General features: G+C 40.0%; 1 protein-coding gene across 4 annotated transcripts in view; it reads left to right on the top strand.

Annotated features, from left to right (window-relative positions):
- SAMD12 (sterile alpha motif domain containing 12) overlaps positions 1–21,877 on the top strand; it is a 292,967-nt gene that overhangs the window by 116,277 nt on the left and 154,813 nt on the right. For all 4 annotated transcript variants that reach the window (XM_026689580.2, XM_087962121.1, XM_087962122.1 and 1 more), the window contains exon 4: positions 349–489. In XM_026689580.2, coding sequence (XP_026545365.1) covers positions 349–489 — 141 coding nt within the window. The remainder of the gene's footprint in view (positions 1–348; positions 490–21,877) is intronic.

Below are 21,877 nucleotides of genomic sequence, written 5' to 3'. Positions count from 1 at the left end.
GCAATTGTGCAGTGCTCATAACTACCTTTTGACCATAGCATATTAAGCACAGCTCCTTTCCTATAACAAGTACAAGGCGCTGGAATCTCAATGAGTTATTTCATCTTCTGAATTTGGATCTCCAGTGTGGAATGTAATTAAATCACTGAGCCAACAAATATTCCGGGGTCGCCTATTCCCTCAATCTATCCCATTGTGAATCAGATTGTTTCCAAGAGAATATTTGCACTGCAGGTGGGTTTTGTCTCCTAGATTGAGGGTATTGACAGCATGTAGAATTTTTTTTTATTCATTAAACAGAAATCCTGGAGTAATCCCTCTTCCTCATGTCTCTTCCTTTGGATCCAGGCCGCGCACTGCTCAGGCTTACCGACAAAAAGCTTGAGCGAATGGGGATTGCTCAGGAGAGCTTACGTCAGCACATTCTGCAGCAAGTGCTCCAGCTGAAAGTGAGAGAGGAAGTTCGAAACCTACAGCTACTCACACAAGGTAGGAAATGTTCAACTCAAGGAGAATGCAGAAGGTGAGACAGGACGTTCACCTTCAAGCAGGGAGAGATTAATTTGATGCTCTCCAGCGTGAACTTATGCATAAGGAGGTCTTGTGCAACCAGAGCACTCTCCCTCGCACCAAGCAAGAGAAAACTATACAAAAACAGGTGATTTATGTATTATGGACTAACTGCCTGTTATGATAAGAGCCTTTTTTGTATTAGAAACAAGCCCTTCTATTGCTTCCTAACACATATTTGCATACACGAGTCGGTCCTTCTGGAGACAAGTATATTCTGTGTTAATTAATGGAAATGAAATAGTGATGATTTGCTTCTATATCACTCATGCTGCTGAGGAAAGAATCCATTGTTTGACTTCATATGGGCAGATTTTGAAAGCAGAAGCTTTGTGCTTAATTATTTGGATGAGTCACTATTACTCCCATGCTGATCTCTTCCATTGTCTGAAATCCAACTGGCCAATATGAGGAATATACTGTATGTTTTGTTGTGCTGTGATATCAATACTGGCTGTTTTCTATCACCTTCTGTTATGAATTTATGCTTGCAGGATTGGCAGAGACTGGAGCCAACACATCTAAAAGGTGCTAGGTTGGAAAAGCTTGCATAGATGGAAGGAAAGGTCTAGGCAAAGCTATTTTCAGCAACTGAGTTGTGTTAACTTTAATGCTGAGCTCTCGGGATCGTAATAGGGCTAAATCCATGGCCCAAATGAAAGTTTTTTACTACCAGACACAACATTATTCTAACTTGTTAGTCTACTATCTAACAAATTGTTCCAAGGTTAATATCAAAACAGATGAAACTTATCCTTGAAGAAACTGAGAAACAACACCGAACATAGAACAACAGGGTTGGAAAGCACCTTGGTGGTCTTCTAGTCCAACCCCTTGCCCATAGCAAGAGACCCTATACCATTCCAGATGTTCTTTGGGCTTGATCACATGGATACAGGTGATCCTAGAAAGTATAGCAGGATAACAGAACAGAATAATAGAGTTAGAAGGGATGCTGGAGACCCTCCAATCCAACCCTCCATCCAAGCAGGAGACCCAATACCATTTTAGGCAAATAGTTGTCTAATCTCTTATTAAAAATATATCCTCATTTTTTCATACTCACACTTTTCATATAAAAAAAAGTATATACTCATCCAGAACTATAGAATCTTCTCTCAACTTGCAGTCAGAATTGGAATAGATGTAAGACAGGGGTGTCAAACTCATGGCGTCATGGCGTCATCACGTGTTGTATTGTGACTTTCCCCCCCTTTGCTAAACCGGGCATGGGTGTGGCCAGTGCATGACGCATCTGGCCTGCGGGACTTGAGTTTGACAGCCCTGATATAAGAGATTTGATCAAAAGTGTTTTGCAATATCTGTTCACTGATGAATCTTATTATCTTGGACTCAGAATATATTAACATTTTAACTACTTGGATCAACTCAGCTTAATGGCAACCTTGTATGATAAAGTCTAGATCTCAACAAACTTTAACTTGCTATTAAGCAAACATCTTCCCATTGTTCTAAATGAGTAAGTTGTAGCTAAGAACATTGATTTGGAATATACGTAATCCCCTGATTTTGCCTGCCAAATTAGATTTCTTTCCCTTGATTGAGCTTGATCCAGTCTTGCCTGATTAATCTAAGAAGAAATTGGTTTATCCTTTGAGCGTTATGAAACCTCACAATAGAAAGATCACAGAATAGATGTTTAAATGGGCATTAAACTTTTTTACCTTCTCAAAACAAAACAAAAACAAGCCAAGCCAAAATAGACCAACCAAAATAACCCCAAAAGAATGTAAGTTTTCAAGTTCATCAGGCAAGTTGTTACCCTTCTGAATGCAGGCCAGGAAAGAGAGAAAAACTCCATAAATTAGATGGGGTGTCTTGACTTAAAGATGAATTCCAAATCAGTTCAAGATGATGATTGTGGAGCAAATATAGTTGTGTAATAAAATAAACTGGCTGATCCTACACCTCTGAAAACACAACTGTTTATTCCCAATCTTCTTTCACCAAGTGCCAAGGATTATAAAGTAGCAGGCCATAATATGAACAAATGTAACTTTTTTGCACGCTTATTTCTACTAAGAAAACCAGAGTTTCATTAAGGATGGTTCCCTGGTTAAAAGCCAATTACTGCAGTAATAGTAGTAGCTGGAATAAACCAGAATCATTAGCCCAAAGAGCTCAAGTTCTCCATCCAGAATCCATTAGAGTTGGGTGATTGTAATAAATTAAATATAAAATCAAAAAAGCCTAGGTCCAATTATGTGAAGAATCATTCCCACTTTTGACTTACAGGTAGTCCTTGACTTACTGGAATTTTGGTTGTTAAGTGATGTGGCCATAAAACAAGATGGCAGATGGTTGCAGTTGCTAAGCAATGCAATCATCTGCCATCTTGTTTTATGCATTGCTTAGCAACTTCAACCTTCACAATCCCAGTTCCAATTGTTAAGCAAAATTTCAAAATTTACCAGTTGTTAGCTGAGTACCTATCCCAATGCAAGGTATTCCTCTCTCTTTATAGTAATGCATTGATATCTTGTTCATGTATTGCTCTTTAGGAATCTGAAAAATTAAATTAAAATAGTCTAGTCCAGGTGTCTCCAACCTTGGCAACTTTAAGACTTTAACCCCCAGATCTGCTGGCTGAGGAATTCTGGGAGTTGAAGTCCACAAGTCTTAAAGTTGCCAAGGTTGGACACCCCTGGGGTAGAGGAATTTACAGAACTGGTTTGAGGAAGTCCTTCTCCAAATAGTCAGCTACAAAATTTGATGATTTAAATCCCGAGATAGCCTATATTTGTAGAATACATCTTGGAACTCCAGAGACTATTGTAGACTTTCTCAGTTGGTTCCAGTCTTTTCCCTTTCTGTTCAAGGCAAAGATTTGAAATGTATTTCTATTTCCCTTGTGAAATCAAGGCTGTGATTGATTTTTCTTCTTTAACTTTAATATAAGCCTAGGTAGGTTGGGCTGAGAGAGAGTAAGTGGTGGTTGAGTAAGGACTTCAGCTTGCCTAACCATTACAAACAGTCTATTGGGCAGAAGGTTAAATTTGTCCATTCTTCTTTGTTTCCTCTTGTTGCTTAGCACTTTCTTTGCTCAATATTGCTAGAATATAAAATATCCTTACTGTTGTTCTTTTGTTCAGAACTCACAGGATGAAAAAACAAGATCTGATCACTATGAAAATTAGATCAGATTTGCAGTTGTTTCCAAAGATAATATTGCAAATTTGAACCAGCTTCCTCTCTCTAACCGCATTTTTGAATCAGCTTTCTTAGTAAATATCCAATATTGGTGGCTTCAACAAGGAACTGACTGGGAGTCATAACAATTATTTTTTGATATCATTCATAGTTTCAAGATTCCAGCTGTCTGTTAACATACACCATGAATGGTACTACTGTTGCTAGATCTCCCTAATGCATGGTTTGTTGAGTATGGTTTCATAACTAATATGGTCTTGTGGGTACTAGATGTTGCAGGTGTTTGTATCAAAGTGTAGAGACTTTGCTCTACAAGAGATTTGTGTCAGTCTCACCAAAGTGCCTTCTCCATTGCTGTGGTTTTAGCTTGATTCAAATTCATCTGCTGTCAGAGCTCTGGTAGTCACCCCCATTTAAATCAATCAGTCTCTAGCCAGATCTTTCAGAGCTCAAAGAAGATTTATTAGGAATGAATATGCTGGTGCTACCTGTGTGTAGCTGACTCTGAGACACATCATTCATTTCACCCTTGAACCTGGTCTTCCCCCACCCCCGGGTGTATCAAAATTCATATTCTGCAATGGGACACATCCATAGCCAAGAGTCATCATGCTCTCCAGTTATAATTTTGTGCGCCAGAAAGTTCAGTTGCCTAAAAATTATCTATGAAAATAGATAATTTCTTCTGGCAAGTCTAAAAGACCAGAGAAATGTTTTATGAGTTGACATCTGCCTTTGACTTTATTTGTCAAATAAATATTTATTTCCAAAGAGTCGGTCATTCTTTGGAAAGTATTTGCTGCTGAGATTATGCCAAGCATAAGCCCACTTATACATCATGGTACACAGTGGTGTGATAGTTACAATTTTTCTCCCTAATTATTTGCAGGGTCAAAATTGATGATATTATTTTGCCAGACGGTGCAATAATTTTCTTGTGTCTGAAAGGAAAAGTATGCACGTGGGTGGTATCCTCAACTGTGATGCAAGGAAAAGAAGAAGAAAATTCACTATGAATAGTTGCTTTTTTTTTTTTTTTGCATGAATGAAAAATAACTGGGATGACAATCCTTTTCAGATAGTTGACCTTGAGGGAAGCAATCCCTAAGATTCACAGTGAAGTTAATGCTATGCCAGCCAAGGTTGTGAACCCCTCATAAGACTTAGGTTGGGGTCAATAGTTCTCGGTAGTGCATTTGATAGTTTAGATAGAGCCTTGAATGGAAGATAAGGGCTCACCTCAGTGGAATGATTTGACCAAGATATTTTGTAGGCCATCCCAATGAACTTATTTTGTTGAAAGCAAATTATGTTATGACCAGTGGGGTTCATTTTCTCACTTTCCAATACTCCAGTTATAGGCCACCCTCTTGATGTTATACAGGAAGCCTTGAGGCAAAATGTGCTTAAATTCAAACTATTGTAATGCTGTTGGGATATTATCAAAGGATGTTGACTGTTGTGAATGTGGCAAATCCATGTGGGAGATTAGAAAATTTATTCATAGAAAAAGCATTGTTATAGAAAAGCAACATGCAGCTAAATCAATCACCTACTTGGAATATTGTGCCCAGTGTTAGTCTTCAAAGAGGACTTCAGAAAGGATATTATATTATAGATCTTCTATGACAACCTTTATATAAGGCCTTGGAGATCTGGCTAAGGGAGAAATAGAATAGAATACTTCACTGGCCAAGTGTGATTCGACACACAAGGGATTTGTCTTAGTGTAAATACACTCAGTATACATAAAAGAAAAGATACATTCATTAAGAATCAAGAATCATAATGTACAACACTTAATGATAGTCATAGGGTACAATCAGCAATCAAATCATATTAGGAAACAGTCAATATAAATCATAAGGATACAAGTGACAAAGTTACAGTCCTACAATCACAAATGGGAGGGGATGGGTGATAAGGAGTGATGAGAAGATTAACAGTAATAGTAGTGTACACTTTGTAAATAGTTGAACAGTGTTGAGGGAATTATTTGTTTAGCAGAGTGATGGCATTTGGGAAAAACTGTCCTTGTGCCTAGTTGTTCTGGTGTGCAGTGCTCTATAGCCTCGTTTTGAGGGAAGGAGTTGAAACAGTTTATGTCCGGGATGTGAGGAGTCTGTAAATATTTTCACAGCCCTCTTTTTGACTCGTGCAGTATACAGGTCCTCGATTGAAGGCAGGTGGGTAGTAATTGTTTTTTCTGCAGTCCTAATTATCCTCTGAAGTCTGTGTCTGTCTTGTTGGGTTGCAGAACCAAACCAGACAGTTGTAGAGGTGCAGATGATAGACTCAGTAATTCCTCTGTAGAACTGTATCAGCAGCTCCTTGGGCAGTTTGAGCTTTCTGAGTTGGCACAGAAAGAAAGAAAACAGGCTTAGATTCAACCCTAACCTGGATGTTTTTAAAAGGGGCTTGAAAGAGAGCCTTTAAAAGATGCTCCTATTTAACTTCCCCAAATTAGTATAGCTAAATTGCAATCAGTCTGTAGAGATTCTTAGTCATCCAGGTCATGGTTGTCCCCAAAATGCTTTTTCAGGAGGCAATTTTTCAGGAGGCAACTTTCTTGTTTTTATTTTTGAAGATGTTTCACTTCTCATCCAAGAAGCTTCTTCAAAGCAAGCCAGATCTTGGCCAGTATTTTCTCCTCTCTGGAACATATTTGAAAAAGTATGTATCTTCCCTCTGGTAGTCCTGTAGTTGCTGTAGCCCTGCAGTTGAAATTTATTTTTCAAGACCTTGTTTTCTTTTCTTATTGTGTTCCTTCTGATCGTGCTCTTTAAATATTCAAAAAAGTATGTATAAGAAGGACATTAATAGGGAGATTGTTTTCTGGAAGCCAATAAGCAGCAGGAAAAATGCATGTTCTAGGATGGCATTTTAGGAACTCTTTAATCTTCCAAACCTTGCAGTTGATAATTATGTATACTGGTGCAAAAAATAGTTTTTGGAAGATAGAGACAGTCAAGTGTAAACTGTCTTGCCAGGGCTAGATCTCATGTTGAAAACAAAAGGTTTTTTTTTTTAACCTTGTAGTCCCTGCCATGTTCTGACTGAGCTCTGTCGATGGTTGATCACACATGCTAGAAGTCAGGATGTTTCAATATGAAAGAGTCATGAATTTATGTAAATATTGTCACTATTTTCAAAACACTTAAGGGAATGTGAAAATCAGCAAAAAGAATGGCACTGCATATTATTTAAGCAGAATCTATTCTGCTATAGAAAGGGGAGAAAATGTAAAACACATCCCCGGTTTGGGGGGGAGAAATATTTTTAGCAGTTTGCTAAAACAATAGCAGGAACAGTTTTTGCACGTTCACCACCACTTGGCACACTGATATTTTCATTTAAGTCCCTGTACAGTAATTGTCTATCCAGGTCATGGATGTCCCAAAAGTGCTTTTTCAAAACGCAACTGGACTTTGTTTTTCCTGGAAGATGTTTCACTTAGTGGTGGGATTCAATTTTTTTTACTACCGGTTCTGTGGACATGGCTTGGTGGACGTGGCAGGGGAAGGTTACTGTAAAATCTCCAGTCAGAAGTGGCATTTGCCAGCTTGCTGAACTAATCAAAATTTCCATTACCGGTTCTCCAGAACTGGTCAGAACCTGCTGGTTTCTGGTTTCACCTGGAAACACCTCTGGTTTCACTTTTTACTTCACTTAAGTTCTGGAAGAACTTCTGGAGAATTGAAGAAGCTTCTTGGATGAGAAGCTAAATGTCTTCCAGGAAAAAAAAACATGTCCAGTTGTGTTTTGAAAAAGAACCTTTGGGACTACCTACAGTACTTCTCTTCGATATAATACCTACTGCATAAGAGTCCCTTTGGCTTGTTTTACATATTAAAAGCACCTATTTGCTATTCTTTTGTTTCTTCTTTAAACTTTAAGGAGAGGTACATCAATTTTCAAACAGGTTCTTATTCAGCTTTATTCTAGTTCAAAACCTACTTCATTTCAGGAACAGTCCGTATTATGCATCTTCAGATGATGACCTGATTTTTTTCTTCTTAAACTTACATGTTGAACTTGATGATGACAGCTTTCTGAATGAGATGTAAATGGAAGCTGACCCAGTTTCTTCATTACTGATTATTCCCCAAGGCTCATGTGATTGACACTTATAGGTCACACTTCTCAATTTATGGAAAACATATCCCAAAGCACCTTTAACTTCCTTGACCTATTGATCCCGTTCTATTTTATCCTTACCCTGGTCTCCTTTTTCTTCTGTCACATCACTTGCTTTCTCTCTCTCTTTTTCTCTCCCCATTTCCCAACACACTCATACACACACCAGCAACAATCATTAGGCAGTGGCATATGCCCTGGATAAGTGCTATCTACTAGGCGCTACAGTTGGAGGAGAAGCAAGCACTTGGAATCAAAGCAGCAACTGGGAGCAGAGTTAGTGGTGCTGCTGATGAGAGCGAGGAAATGTGTTTTATGTTTATGCCAGTATTTATTTCCATAATTGTCAGCCAGAGGAGAATTGTTCTGGTTTTTGTGTTACATTTATACTTACCAACAAAGAAATAAATAGAGACTAGTATAAATCTATTTATTTCAAGCTATTTAGCTCTTGTCAGCTAGCCATACCCTTCTGGGATTTGAACCTGGGCTGCTTACATATTAGGTAGATGTATTAACGTCTAAGCCACAGGCTTTCCTTGCTTTGTTAGGGGAGAGATTAAGTGGTTTTTTTTTTAATCAGGGCAAACTGGTCTACCCAAATATGTGATGGAACAGACTGCTTCTGCTTTTGCCAATCCAGGAGCCTTCGCAGGCAGTCGCTTTCGTGACAAACTATTTTTGTGCTAAGTTTATATTTACCGACAAAGAAATAAAGGGAGACTAGTATAGATCTATTTCAAGCTATTTACCTCTCGTCAGCAGAAGCAGTATGCTCCATCCCATATTTGGGTAGACCAGGTTGCCCTGATAAAAACCACTTAATCTCTCCTCTGGTATAGCCAACAAAGCCAGGAGACCCCGTGACGTAGAGGTTAATACATCTACCTAATATGTAAGCAGCCTGGGTTTGAATCCCAGAAGGGTATGGCTAGCTGACAAGAGCTACATAGCTTGAAATAGATCTATACTAGTCTCCCTTTATTTCTTTGTCAGTAAGCATAAATTTAACACAAAAATAGTTTGTCACGACTGCCTGTGAAGGCTCCTGGATTGGAACTGAAAGGAGGAAGCGGAAGCAGTCTGCTCCATCCCATATTTGGGCACACCAGGTTGGCCAGATAAAACACACTGGCTCTCCTTGTTCCGTTTTTTTGTTTTTCAGGGACGGCAAGCCGCTCTATTCTTCTTAAAAGTTGGGGCCAAAGACAGTTTGACTTTGATTTTCAGAGCTGGGGAAATGGTCATTCTTCGCCTCATGGGTTTAGCTCAATGATGGTATGTTACCAGTTCGGCCCGGTTCTGCCAAGCTGGTTCTGCCAAGCCAGTAGCGGCGATGAGCAGCAGAGACCAAACCGGTTCTCTTTGCCTCTCTGCTATTGGGCCCACCCGCCTGCCCGGGCTCCCATACTCACCTTCAACGCGGCAGAGTGCAGGCTTCCAGGAGGTGAGTCAAAACACCTCTGCGCCTGTGCAAAGTGCGCGTTTGGCAAACGCCCCCCCCAAGCCACACCCACCAAACCAGTGGTAAAACTTTTTGAATCCCACCACTGTTTTAGCTGGCTCAACCTAACCATTAAAATGCTCAACTTCTGTGCCTTCCCATCTTCTAGCTAAACTTAAACCAAACAGAATTAATGACTTGATTTCATCAACACTTTTTTTTTTAAAGTTCCTTTCTATTCTCAAACCTGTCTTTTGAAGCATCTTACTTTGGTGGGTATTTTTGTGTCCTTTCAATTATCTTAAAATAGATTTGAAATCCAGTGTAGTAGGCTTCACTGTTATTCTGGTTTGATGGCTGCATTTTGCACTTCTTTTTCGGTTGACAAAAACGGTGAAATATGCAAAGCTTTTGTGTCTTTTTAGTGATCATTTCTATTAAGTAAAGATTTGACAACTAGCTCAATTTTCTGAAGAAAAGTTAGATTGGTGTCCTTATCGGTCTTGCTGTCATCTTAATTGAAGGTCAGAATTTTGACCTACTCACCCTACTGAGCTTGGCTACAAAAATTCAGTCAGGTTATTTAATTTATTTGACAAAAATATCCATGCTCTCTCTTGGGAAGAGATGTTTGAAAAGACATACTTAATTTATTTCTTAATCTACATTCATACAAACCAGCAACCAGTCTCCTAAAGATTGCACAAAAACCCACAAATATTTTGCTCATTAAGCTATCAGTTGGTGCATCCCTTAGTTTTGTGTGTGGGCTGCTGTGCTTTGTGGAAGCAAAGGCCACTGTGTTGGGGATCTGCCGTTGTGGCTCAGAATTGGGATCATTTTTCAGACAGGCTTTTTCCACGTAACATTTTCAACTGGCTTTTAATAGCATTGCCTCTATGAACTATACATTTGGCAGGGCACATAACAAAACTAAAGTTGCATTAATAATATAGTAGATATGTTCAGCAAAATTGATGCAATTGTACATGATATTCATTACAAGTAGTCCTTGACTTACAAATGTTCGTTTAGTGACTTTTCGAAGTTACAACGGAAAGTGACTTATGACCATTGCTGCATCCCCATGGTCATGTGATCAAAATTCAAATGCTTGGCAATTGGCATGTATTTATGAAAGTTGTAGTGTCTTGGGGTCATGTGATCACCTTTTGTGACCGTCTTACAAGTAAAACCAATAGGGAATAGCAATACCACTTAGACTTATAGTATATACCACCCCATCTGGCATTAAAGCACTCTCTGGGATGTTTATAATCTCAGCATATTGCTCCCAACAATCTGGGTCCTCATTTTACTGTCCTCAAAAAGAGGAAGGCTGAGTCAACCTTGAGTCCCGTCAGGATCAAATTCCAGGCTGTGGGCAGAGTTTGCCTGCAATACTGAACTTTAACCACTGCGCCACCAGGGCTCCAGAAGTTAGATTCACTTAACAACCACGCTACTAACTTCAAAACTGCAGTGATTCACTTAACAGAGGTGGCAAGAAAGGTCATAAAATGGACTCAAAGTCACTTAACGACTGTCTTGCTTAGAAATTTTGGGTTCAATAATTGTGGCCATAAGTTGAGTACTGTAATTAAACCAAGGTACCTGAAATGCCTATATTCCCTTTTTTGTCCCCACTTTGATTTCTTTCTCATTCCTCTGTTGCCACTGTCCCCTTGCACATTGCACACTGTAGACCTTAATGTCCATGTAACTCTCCTTCTAATGGTATTGTTAAAAATACTCCAGATTATAATGCCATTGAAATCAATGTGCTAGGTATATAATTCATCTATATTGTTATTACAGGTCACAAGGGCATCTTAGTGGCATGAAAATTCTGTCCCTGGAGAGCAATTATGCCTAGGCAGATGAAATTGGGCAAAGAGTTGGAATCCAATTCAATCAAGGCAAGCAAAGGTTAAAACTCTATTAAGTTAATCATGACTCAAAGTGACTTTATGGATTGTCACATGTTTTCTTGGCAACATTCAGGAAGTATTTTGACCTTGCTCCTTCCCAGTCTAGCCTACAGCCCTGGAATTTCCTGGTGATCACCCATCAATTTTTGCCACTGCTGATATCAGCACAGCAGGGTGCCTCATGAGTAAACCTGTTTGAATTAAGGGTACTGAATTCAGCACCATGGAGAGCTACAGTTGAGTTTTGCCAATTAAAGAACTTGGTTACTGTATGAATGGGCCTTAGATCTGGAATTACCATCGTAAATTGTGCCTGTCATTAACCAAATCATCTTGTTGCTGACCTGATTTTACATTTTTCATAGGATCCTTAAGTGAACCACATGGTCATTAAGCAAACTCATTGTTTGCAAAGGTGTTTTTGTCAGCTCTGCAACTCTGCAGCTATGTTGAGCTCTGAGTCTGTCTATTGAGATGAAACTGCTTCTCTCTTCTTGCTTGCCTGCTGATCTATTGAAGATGAAACTAACTTGCTTGCTTGCTGAAGACTGGAGCCCTGCTCTGAACTTGCAACATGTTTCTGTTTGAGTTTGCTCCATGTTGGAGAAATCTACAACTGGTTTGTAAATTCTACTTATGTTTATAAAGATGTTAAATGAAGCATCAGCCATCTGTGTTTATTTTTCTGGTGCTGAATTATCACTGCAAAACTCTCAATAGCTTTTTGCTGAACACCAGAAATAAATGCCTGTTCTGAGCGGGGGGAAAATTGAAAATTGTGGTTGCATAACTGCAGAATGCTGAGAACATCTGTAAACACAAGCCAGTTGTTGAGAACTCAAAATGGGATCATATGACTGAGGGATGGGGATGCCATTGGAACTTTGAATCAATCATCACTTGTCCCAGATATGTTGTACGTACTTTTGGGGGAGGGGTTCATCATAACTTTAGATAGTTGCAAAGTGACCAGTTTTAAACAGAGGACTATCTGTACTAGGAGGATATTGTCTTAGCATCAGCTAAAGCCTGCTAAGTGAATGGCGATGATGTAATTTTCTCCATTTCTGGAAGAGCTAGATGGACTGTTTAAAAGCCCTCATCTGCTTGTTACAGTTATATGAACATTTGGAAAGGAAATAAACATTTTGAAGGACTTTTAACATCTGACCAAAGAACATTATGACAAGTTTAAAAGTACCCTGAATCTGGAACTAAACATCCTTTTCTGGAAAAAAATGGTTTAACCCATATCTTCATCAGAGCTAAGAATCTAAAAAGCTTAAGAGACTCATTTCCCCATAAAATGACATTTTGCAAATCCCCAAAGAATTGCAAAATGGATCCAGCCACTCTGGGGTCTTGGGGTTCAAGGAACTGCAAAAGGAATGTAACTAGCCTGCACAAAACACTTGACTTATCTTTCTGTTCCTGTAATATATTCATGAGCTGTTTAAACTCCAAAAAGTCTAGGAATTGGAGTGGAGAAACAAGGATGTCATGTGAATTGCAACAATCCACCTGCCTGTTTTGAAGTTAACTACAACATAACTAGTTGCAAATTCAAGAGTGAAAAAGGAAAGCATTGACTTCAAAATGAAATGAAGTGCATGCTGTTGAAAATCATAATAATTTTTAGGACAGCCATGTTTTTAGAAATCAAAATCTAGGGAAGGAGGAGGAATTAGTAATAACTGGGAAATGTAATCAACCAAGTGATGGGTTTGATTCTTGACTTCTAGGTTAAAATTCTCCACAAGGCCATAAATCTCAAAGGCAGGGTGCCCAAACTTATAAGCCTAACCTAACTTCAAGTATTAGGAAGATATGTAATAATCACTGTATAATTCTGTTATATCCTTTGAAGAATGAAAGCAATCCCCATGTTTTTGATACTTTTAAAATGAATACAATATTGAAATTCTTCATTGGGTTTTCAAATTATGTATTGCAAAGGTAATTTGTTCCTTCTTTTCATGGAAGATTGCCCTTTTCATTTTTTCTATACCTAGCTACATTATAAATTAAATGTAATTATGAATTCTTTAAGGCTTAGCTAAAATAGCTTTCACTGGTGTGCATTTTTAATTTCCTTATTTTTGAGAGAAGGGGTGTCACCCCAACAATTGCATGTCTAAATTTTAGGATAGTTTAATTCCTGTATGCACATTACCCTTTTTCACACTTTTGTGCCCTGGTATCCTTCTCCAAATTACGTAATTTCTAACAAAGCTAGAGAAGATCTTGCATTGCTCGCTTCTGGCAAGCATATGCAGATATCTCTGATATATCCCATGCTAAAACTGAGAATTGATTGTGTTCCAGAGATGTGCGCACAAACCGTTAATTTCCCATGAGATTTATTTTGCCCTGGGCCACATCTTGTCAAACCTCTCTCTGCTACCTTGCCAAGTAAACCACTTTGAAAGCTTTCAATAAAGAGAGATGGGCTCCAGCATGAGTCCGAAAACTTGGAAGACAAAACCTCAGGTCCTGGTGACCGACCCAGATTGGATCCTGCAACATTATTCCGGGACGTCTGTGGAGATTCTCACTCGCTCAGGTCAACAATTCTCATCCCTCTAACTCAGTGATGGTGAACCTTTTTGTTGCGGTGTACCAATAGCACACATGCGTGCCAGCACCCACAATACAATTGCCCCGCCCCCCTGCACATGCGCACACAACACCCCCACCCCACCCCCTTACTTACACTGCACATGTGCATGCATCCCAGCTGATTTTCGACCCATTTGAGGCCATTTTCGCCCTCCTGGAAGCTTGAGGGAAGCCTCTGCGACCTCGGGAGGCTGAAAAACGGGCCTTCTGGAAACACTGGAAGTGCCTGTTTTCAGCCTCCAGAGGGCCTTTGGAGCCTCAGGAGGCTGAAAACAGGCCCATTTCAGCACTTCTGGTATTTTTGGAAGGTCTGTTTTTCGGCCTCCTGAGGCTGCAGAGGTTTCCCTCGAGCCTCCAGGAGGGCGAAAATGGCCTCAAATGGCCCAAAAATCAGCTGGGAGGTGCGCGCATGTGCAGTGCAGGTAAGTTTGACTGGGGCTCGTGTGCCCACACAAATGACTCTGCGTGCCACCTGTGGCACGTGTGCCATAGCTTCGCCATCACGGCTCTAACTATTGAACATACTGGATAAAGTTAATATGAGCTCTAAAACAGGGTGTTAAATTTGGAAATAGCTACAATACAGAGATCAAAGAAGCCTTGTGTGGAAAAACCTGAGAAACTGAATTGATGATGAAGCTTAGAAAGAAGAGATCTGATTCTCAATTCTCCCATCTCAATGCTACGCTGCCAGAAGATAGCACCATATAGTTGTTCCTCCTCCTCCTCCTCCTCCCTCCTCTTCCCTCCTCTTCCTACTCCTCTTCCTCCTTTTTCTTCCTCCTCTTCCTTCCTCTTTCCCCCTCCCTCCTTTCCTCCATCCTCCTCCTCCTCCTTCCCCCTTTCCTCCTCCTTTTACAAAAAAATAACAGAGGATATGGAGCCCTACATCTCTGACACTGGGGTTAAGAGGAAGGATGCGCTCCTTAAAAAAATAGGTTGTCGAAGTGAAAATTAACAAGTGACACATCTAGGCAAAAGGTGGAATTAATATATAAATTCAGGGCTTCTCGGAAAGGCGGGTTGAGACCTCCAACCTTTATTCGGTACTCTCAGCCTGCCTGCCTGCCTCTGGAGCACTTAACAAGATTTATTTTTGACCGTATTATGAATTACACTGCTCTGATTAAAGAAACTTTGGTGAGAGAACTAAAGATTTCAGAGTGCAAAGGACTGTAAGTTCGATTCATAAATTCCTGGGTTGAGCGTAATTTTCCCTTGAACCTGAGCACTTTTTTTCCTCTTTCTCCTTCAACCCCCTATTTTGCATTATACTTAGAAGGATCTGGTAAAAACAGAAAGCTGTTTTATTGCCCTTTGAAAACTTCAGTTGTCATTCGTGATAGGTAAAAAGAGAAGATCATCCCCTTTTTGCCATAGGTACTTAATAGTCTGTATTCCCTTGATAAACTCATCAAGTTACCAGGTGTCATTCGAGTTCATGTAGAATAAGCTGCTTTTACTTCTTGTTGTTGAACTTTTATTGCACTATGTACCATTCTATGATGCTGTTGTTTTGTGCTCCTGTTCAAGTGTACTAAGAGATCTACCTCTTTGAACTGCAGATGCTGGAGATTGCATTGGAGAGCTTCTGGTGCTCTGGGAGAGTTTTAGTTTAGCTTGTTTTAGGATGGTAAACTAATGATTTTCATTTGGCATTAGATGTCATTCCATTACCTGTAATCATTAGCCATCCTTTGGCTGAAGCAAGCTAGAATTCCAAATTTTGTCAGTGCAAACAGATAAAGTGAAAAGGATGGACAACTTTTCGGATCATTGAATGTCACTTTGCATGGTCAGTTGCATCTCCAGGGCACAGGTCTATGCCCTGCATATCTTTGTTGAAGGTGTCTTGCAATCTCTGTTTTGGACACCAGGAAGGTCACGGGCCATTGACTTCTAGTTGGTAGGCAGTCTTGGCCATGATAGAAGGTGCTGCTCTCTGGACATTACAGAATTACAGAATAACAGAGTTGGAAGGTACCTTGGAGTTCTTCTAGTCCAATCCCCTGCTCAAGGAAGGAGACCCCATACCATTCCACACCAATGGTTGCCCAATCTCTTCTTAAAAGCCTCCAGTGATGGAGTACCCACAGCTTCTGGAGGCAATCTGTTCCACTAGTTAATTGTTCTCAATGCCAGGAAATCTCTCCTTAATTCCAGGTTGCTTCTCTCCTGGATAAATTTCCACCCATTGATTCTTGTCCTGCTTTCAGAGGCTTTGGAGAATACGTTGACCCCCTCTTCTTTGGGGCAGCCCCTCAAATATTGGAAGATGCTACCGTGTCACCCTTTAGTCCTCCTTTCTTTCTTTCATTCTTTGTCCTTGCAGTTTGGCATGTCTCTCTATATATATGGACAAAGTCAGAGAGCAGCATATATATACATATATACATACATACATACATACATACATACATACATACATACATAAATACATAAATACATATACATACATAAGTGTATATGTGTGTGTATATATGTGTGTGTGTGTGTGTGGGTATGTGTGCATATATATGTGTGTGTGTGTGTGTGTGTGTGTGTGTGTGCATATATGTATGTATGTATGCATATGTATATGTATATGTATATTTGTTTTCTGAGGTTCTCGCGGGTATTTGTATGTGGATCTTTGGTTATTCGGGTTTTCTCCCGCGTAAGATTGGAAGTATCTAGGCAACGTTTCGATGAAGTCTCATTCATCATCTTCAGGCTTGTGTCTTCGGCTCTGTGCTTCTCAGAGTATATGTATATGTATATGTATATGTATATGTACATGTATATAGCATGTGTATATGTATATAGCATGTGTATATGTGTGTACAGTTTTGAGAGAAGGCAACAGAATTTCATTTTTAATGTGTGCCAGTGTGCCCACAGAAAAAAGGACAATAAATGACAATAAATAAATCTATCTATCTATCTACCGGTATCTATCTACCGGTATCTATCTATCTATCTATCTATCTATCTATCTATCTATCTATCTATCTATCTATCTATCTATCTAATAATGGGTTCATTAAAATTATTAAACTATATTTTTTTACAGTGTTAAAATCATTAGGTATAAATTTGAGCTCCATTTGTGTCCTTAATAAATGCACATATTGATAGGTATTTTCTTGAGAAGGAAACTCTCAGAGAAATGGAAATCTTTTTGTCAGGATCCATTATCAGTATAAATGAAGTTTATTTTTGACTTCACAGCTTGCCACAATATATTATTTTCCTGAAGGCCACAGTTAAAGCATTTCAATATATTTATTCTTAATAAATCCATTCCAGCTACATGTATGCAAACTACTATAGAGAAAAAAAAATGAGAAACTATTGATCGGAAAGAGAAACCAATATTATTTCTTGCTTGACATTTCTGGATCCATCAAAAGTTCTTTATAGTCAAGGCCAAATATAAGAAAATGAATAACATTTTTTTTTTCCTTTTATGAAATGCTCCAAATGTTGCCATATCATGGCACATCTTCTTAACACCGTTAAGTGCTGGTATATATATGAATAAATGAAGGATGGATTGTCAGATGAAGCACAAAAACCATTAGCAATACGGTTGTGGTCTGAATAAAGCAACATTAATTTTTAAAAAGAACTTACTCAGGGACTTGAGGAAAACACTGAATGGAGGAACATGAAAATACAAGCAATGCTTTGTGGATGATTATTTATGGCATCTCTGTCCATAATCTAGGAATATATGTTCAAAATTATTACTGGACAATAAAAGAATCTTCATTAGGGTGGAAATTACATGGATGTCAGCATCTGAAACTTCATTTGTTTGGAGTCATAGCATGAGGAATTGAGCATAAGTTTAATAAAGCATCATGTGCAACTTTTAGCAAGCCCAGTTAAAAGAAGGAGTGCAGAGAAGGGCATCAAAGATGATAAGAGGTCTGGGGACTAAACCATGTACATGATGCATTCAATTCTTAAGGGAACTAGGTATATTTAGCCTAATGAAGAGAAGACTGGGAGAAGAGGGGGTTGACTTATTCTCCAAAGCACCGGACGACAGGACAAGAAGCAAAGGGTGGAAGCTTGTCAAAGGGAGATCCAACTTGGAATTAAGGAGGAATTTCCTTACAGTAAGAACAATTCATCAATGGAACAGCTTGTTTCCAGCAGTTGTGGCTGCACCATCGATGGAGGTTATCAAGAAAAGATTGGATAGCTGGGATGGAATAAGATCTCCTGCCCTGGAAGACCTCCCGCCTAGATTCTATGATTCTATATAAGATTTTCATTGTTGAAAGATTCTCCCTCCATAAGTGTTTGATGCCAAATTTACCACGTTGAACCAAGCAGGGATTCCGGCTATTTTCATCAGGAAGGACAAGCTATTTTTCAGATGGCTTTGCCCCACTTCTCATTCTTGAACCTAAGAACCTATGGCACGCTTGCCACAGGTGGCACGCAGAGCCATTTCTGCCAGCACACGAGCAGCAGGCAAACTTACCTCACTGCGCATATGCACATTTCACAGTTGATTTTGGGCCGGTTTGAGGTCTTTTTTGGCCTCCCAAAGGCTTGAGGGAGGCTTCTGCAGGCTTCTGCAAGCTTTGCAGGCCGAAAACAAGCCCTGTTTCATCATTTCCTGTTTTTCTAAAAATACCGGAAGCGATGAAACGGGGCTAGTTTTCAGCCTGCAAAGCTTGCAGAAGCCTGCAGAAGCCTTCCCCAAGGTTTTGGGAGGCCGAAAAAGGCCTCAAACAGGCCAAAAATCAGCTGTGAGGCGCACTGCAGGTAAGGGGGCGGTGGTGGGTGGTGGTGGGGATTGCACGCGCATGCGTAGGGGGCGTGGGGGGGCACGCATTGCCTTCGGGGTGCTGGCACATGAGTGTGAGCATGCAAGCGGGCACACAATTTTTGGCACAGGAGCCCAAAAAGGTTAGCCACCACTGACCTAAGAGATCAGGTTAAAAAGGATTAATATTAGCAGCTTTTTCCTGGGGAGAATCAAGGGAAGAATGAATTCATAGAGATCTTGGAGTTGCTCAGAAGAATTTTACCCTGGAGAAAAAAGGCACAGGATTAATTAGGAGATGTAGCCAAAGAAGCATGAAAAGAAGCCTGAGAAGTATTACATTATACTGTAGCTAGAACCCACCTTTTCTGTGGTAGCAAATAACACATGCAAGGACATTTCTTTTCAGTTTATCCCGTATCTTTACCGCAATCCTAAATTGTAGTTTGGGACTGAGAGATAGTGACTGGCTGTTCTATTGAATTCCATAATGGAAAGAGGATTTGAATCTAGATCTCCCAAATTGCAGTCTTAATCACTATATTACCTACTACATTATTATCACCTTAATCACTATATTACACTGTCCCAAAGTGCTTTTTCAGGAGGAAATTGGACTTTCTTTTTTTTTTGTTTGAAGACGCTTCGCTTCTCATCCAAGAAGCTTCTTCAGCTCTGACAGGATAGTGGGGAATGGAAGGATTTATATTCCTTGCAGACAGCTGGTCATTTGCCTCCTTTTAGAGCAGGGGTGTCAAACTCGTGGCGTCATCATGTATTGTGACTTTTCCCTATTTCACTAAACCGGGATGGGCGTGGCCAGCATGTGATGCATCCAGCACCCGGGCCGCAAGTTTTAGAGGATTGTTGAAGCACTTGGAGGTTTGTGTGTATCCTCAGCAGAGGTGGTATTCAGCAGGTTCTGACCAGTTCTGGAGAATCGGTAATGGAAATTTTGAGTAGTTCAGAGAACCGGCAAATACCACCTCTGACTGGCCCCACCCCCATCTATTCTGTGCCTCCTGGGTCCCAGCTGATTGGCTGGTTCTTCTTTTGTTGCCCTGCAGAGGAGAACGGAGCTGGAAAGCAGGTTAGTGAGGTGGGGAGGGAATGGGGATTTTACAGTAACCTTCCCCTGCCATGCCCACCTAGCCATGCCCACCAAGCCATGCCCACAGAACCAGTAGTAAAAACACTTGAATCCCACCACTGGTTCTCAGGGTCACCTGAGTAGCGCTCCTGGTTATATTACACTGTCTTTTCTTTGAGAAAATGATGGGAGATTATGTATCTTGCACTTTGAGCTAAGAATTTTAATTTTGGATCCGTTTCAGCAATCTGTTTAATTATTTGTATTTAGTTTGACATGTCCAAATATCTACCATTCTGTTAGGTTAAAGATTTGCACCCAGCTACATGTTTATTCATTTGTCTTACTTGTACCTGTGCTGGCATGATGTTTTAGGCATAGGAATGCATTGTTGCCTATTTCTTCCTGGTACATATTTACAAAGCCTCCCTTTCCACTTCTTTTGTGTTAAAAGAAGAAGAAAAAGAGAAGTTTCTCCTGTGGAGCATTGCCCAGAATTTCTGTGTAGAGATAACACATTTTAATGGTGGGGGGGGGGGGGAGTGCAATCGCAGAGGAATAACTTACCTTTCTTCATTTGTGGCAGTTAGACAGAAGTCAAGGGTGGGTTGGTGATTTTCTGCTCAATAGTCATTCTTTATCAAACGACCAACATTTCCACCTTGGTTGCTGGCATTTTGAAAATGAATTTCATTTTGCAGAACACTTAAGCATATAAGCGACACAATTGTTCTGATAAGTTTGAGCAGCTAGACTCTAGAGGAAGCCCCTTAAGGGAACATCACCTGTTCAGTAGCACTTGGAATTGCCAAGGTTCAGTAACAATGTTTTTCTGCCTCTGAGAAAGCTCTGGGAGCTTGTTAATTAGACGTCACCTACACCTGTTCATTGGAAATTGTAGCCTCTCCAAAGGCCTTCTGCAGGAGGCATTAGTCACGATACCCAAATGCCATATTAATGCTGAAAGCAGGCATGAAGTTCATTGTGAACCATTCAACCCATTAATTCTAGATAGTATTCTTTTAATTCTAGAGGGTTGGGTGTGTACAAACTATAGTTCCTTTAGTCAAAACAGAATGAGCAACGAAGTATGGGGAGTGTGTTAAACCTCTTGGATTACGGCTCATGTGAGCCAACCAGATTTGTCCTCGATTCGTGAAAAAACTTGCCTCCAGAAGTTGTGGCTGCTCCAACACTGGAGGTTAGAAGAGATTGGACAACCATTTGTCTGAAATGGTATAGGGTTTCCTGCTTGAGGAGAAGTTTGGACTAGAAGACCTCCAAAGCCCTTGCCAACTCTGTTGTCCCAAAGATGCTTTTTCAAGAGGCAACTGGACTTGAGCTGAAGAAGCTTCTTGGATGAGAAGCAAAACGTCTTCAAAGCCAAAAAGCATCTTTGGGACAACCATGACCTGGATGACTTGAGAATCTCCATAAACTTCCAGCTCTGTTATTCTCTTACTCTTCTTCCTCCATCTGTCAGGCTTCCTCATGACAAACTGGGAATAAAGCAGATGATTCTCACAGATGTGGGGAAACATGATTAGAAACTAATCTTTGGAAAAGGAAAACATTACAAGGCGTTGAGCATTTTTGAGCAATAGGAGTGAGAGGGCAGAACTTGGTGTGTACTCTGGCTTCAATTTGTCAGAGCGTTTGGCAGTGTGACTACCTTTATGAGATAACCAAGGAGCAACACACAGCACACAGCGACTTAGACATTAACCATGGTTTAATAGGTATATACAGATAATATACATGTGGTAGCAAAATACCTTTTCAAGCAAGCTTTCTTCTTCTTAGCACACAGAGAACTTCTGCACTGAATGCTGGCCACAAGGAAAGAAAACCACACCCTCTAATGGCTGCCTTTTATATACACACCTCAAGGGGATCTTTTCTCTCCAGTCTTAAAGGGAAATACCCATACTCTGCTGAATCACCCTTGTTACATCAGCCAGACTTACATCAGATTCACAGCATTAAGTAGCAGCTACTCACTGCTGGTCAGTTCTTAAATCTTAATACCTTAACCCAGTTCATGTCCTTAAATTTAATTATACTGATTGACTACATTTATAGCCTATCTCTCCATTTATCAACTTGCAAGACAGATCCTCTTTATGTCCTGGAGGCAGATTTGAAAGGAA

The sequence above is a fragment of the Notechis scutatus genome, chromosome 3 (assembly GCF_049901735.1).
Source record: "Notechis scutatus isolate UNSWTSFEM ecotype Mainland chromosome 3, rNotScu1.2, whole genome shotgun sequence".
In the NCBI taxonomy this organism is placed as follows: domain Eukaryota; kingdom Metazoa; phylum Chordata; class Lepidosauria; order Squamata; family Elapidae; genus Notechis; species Notechis scutatus.
This window is presented reverse-complemented; position numbering and strand designations above follow the sequence as displayed.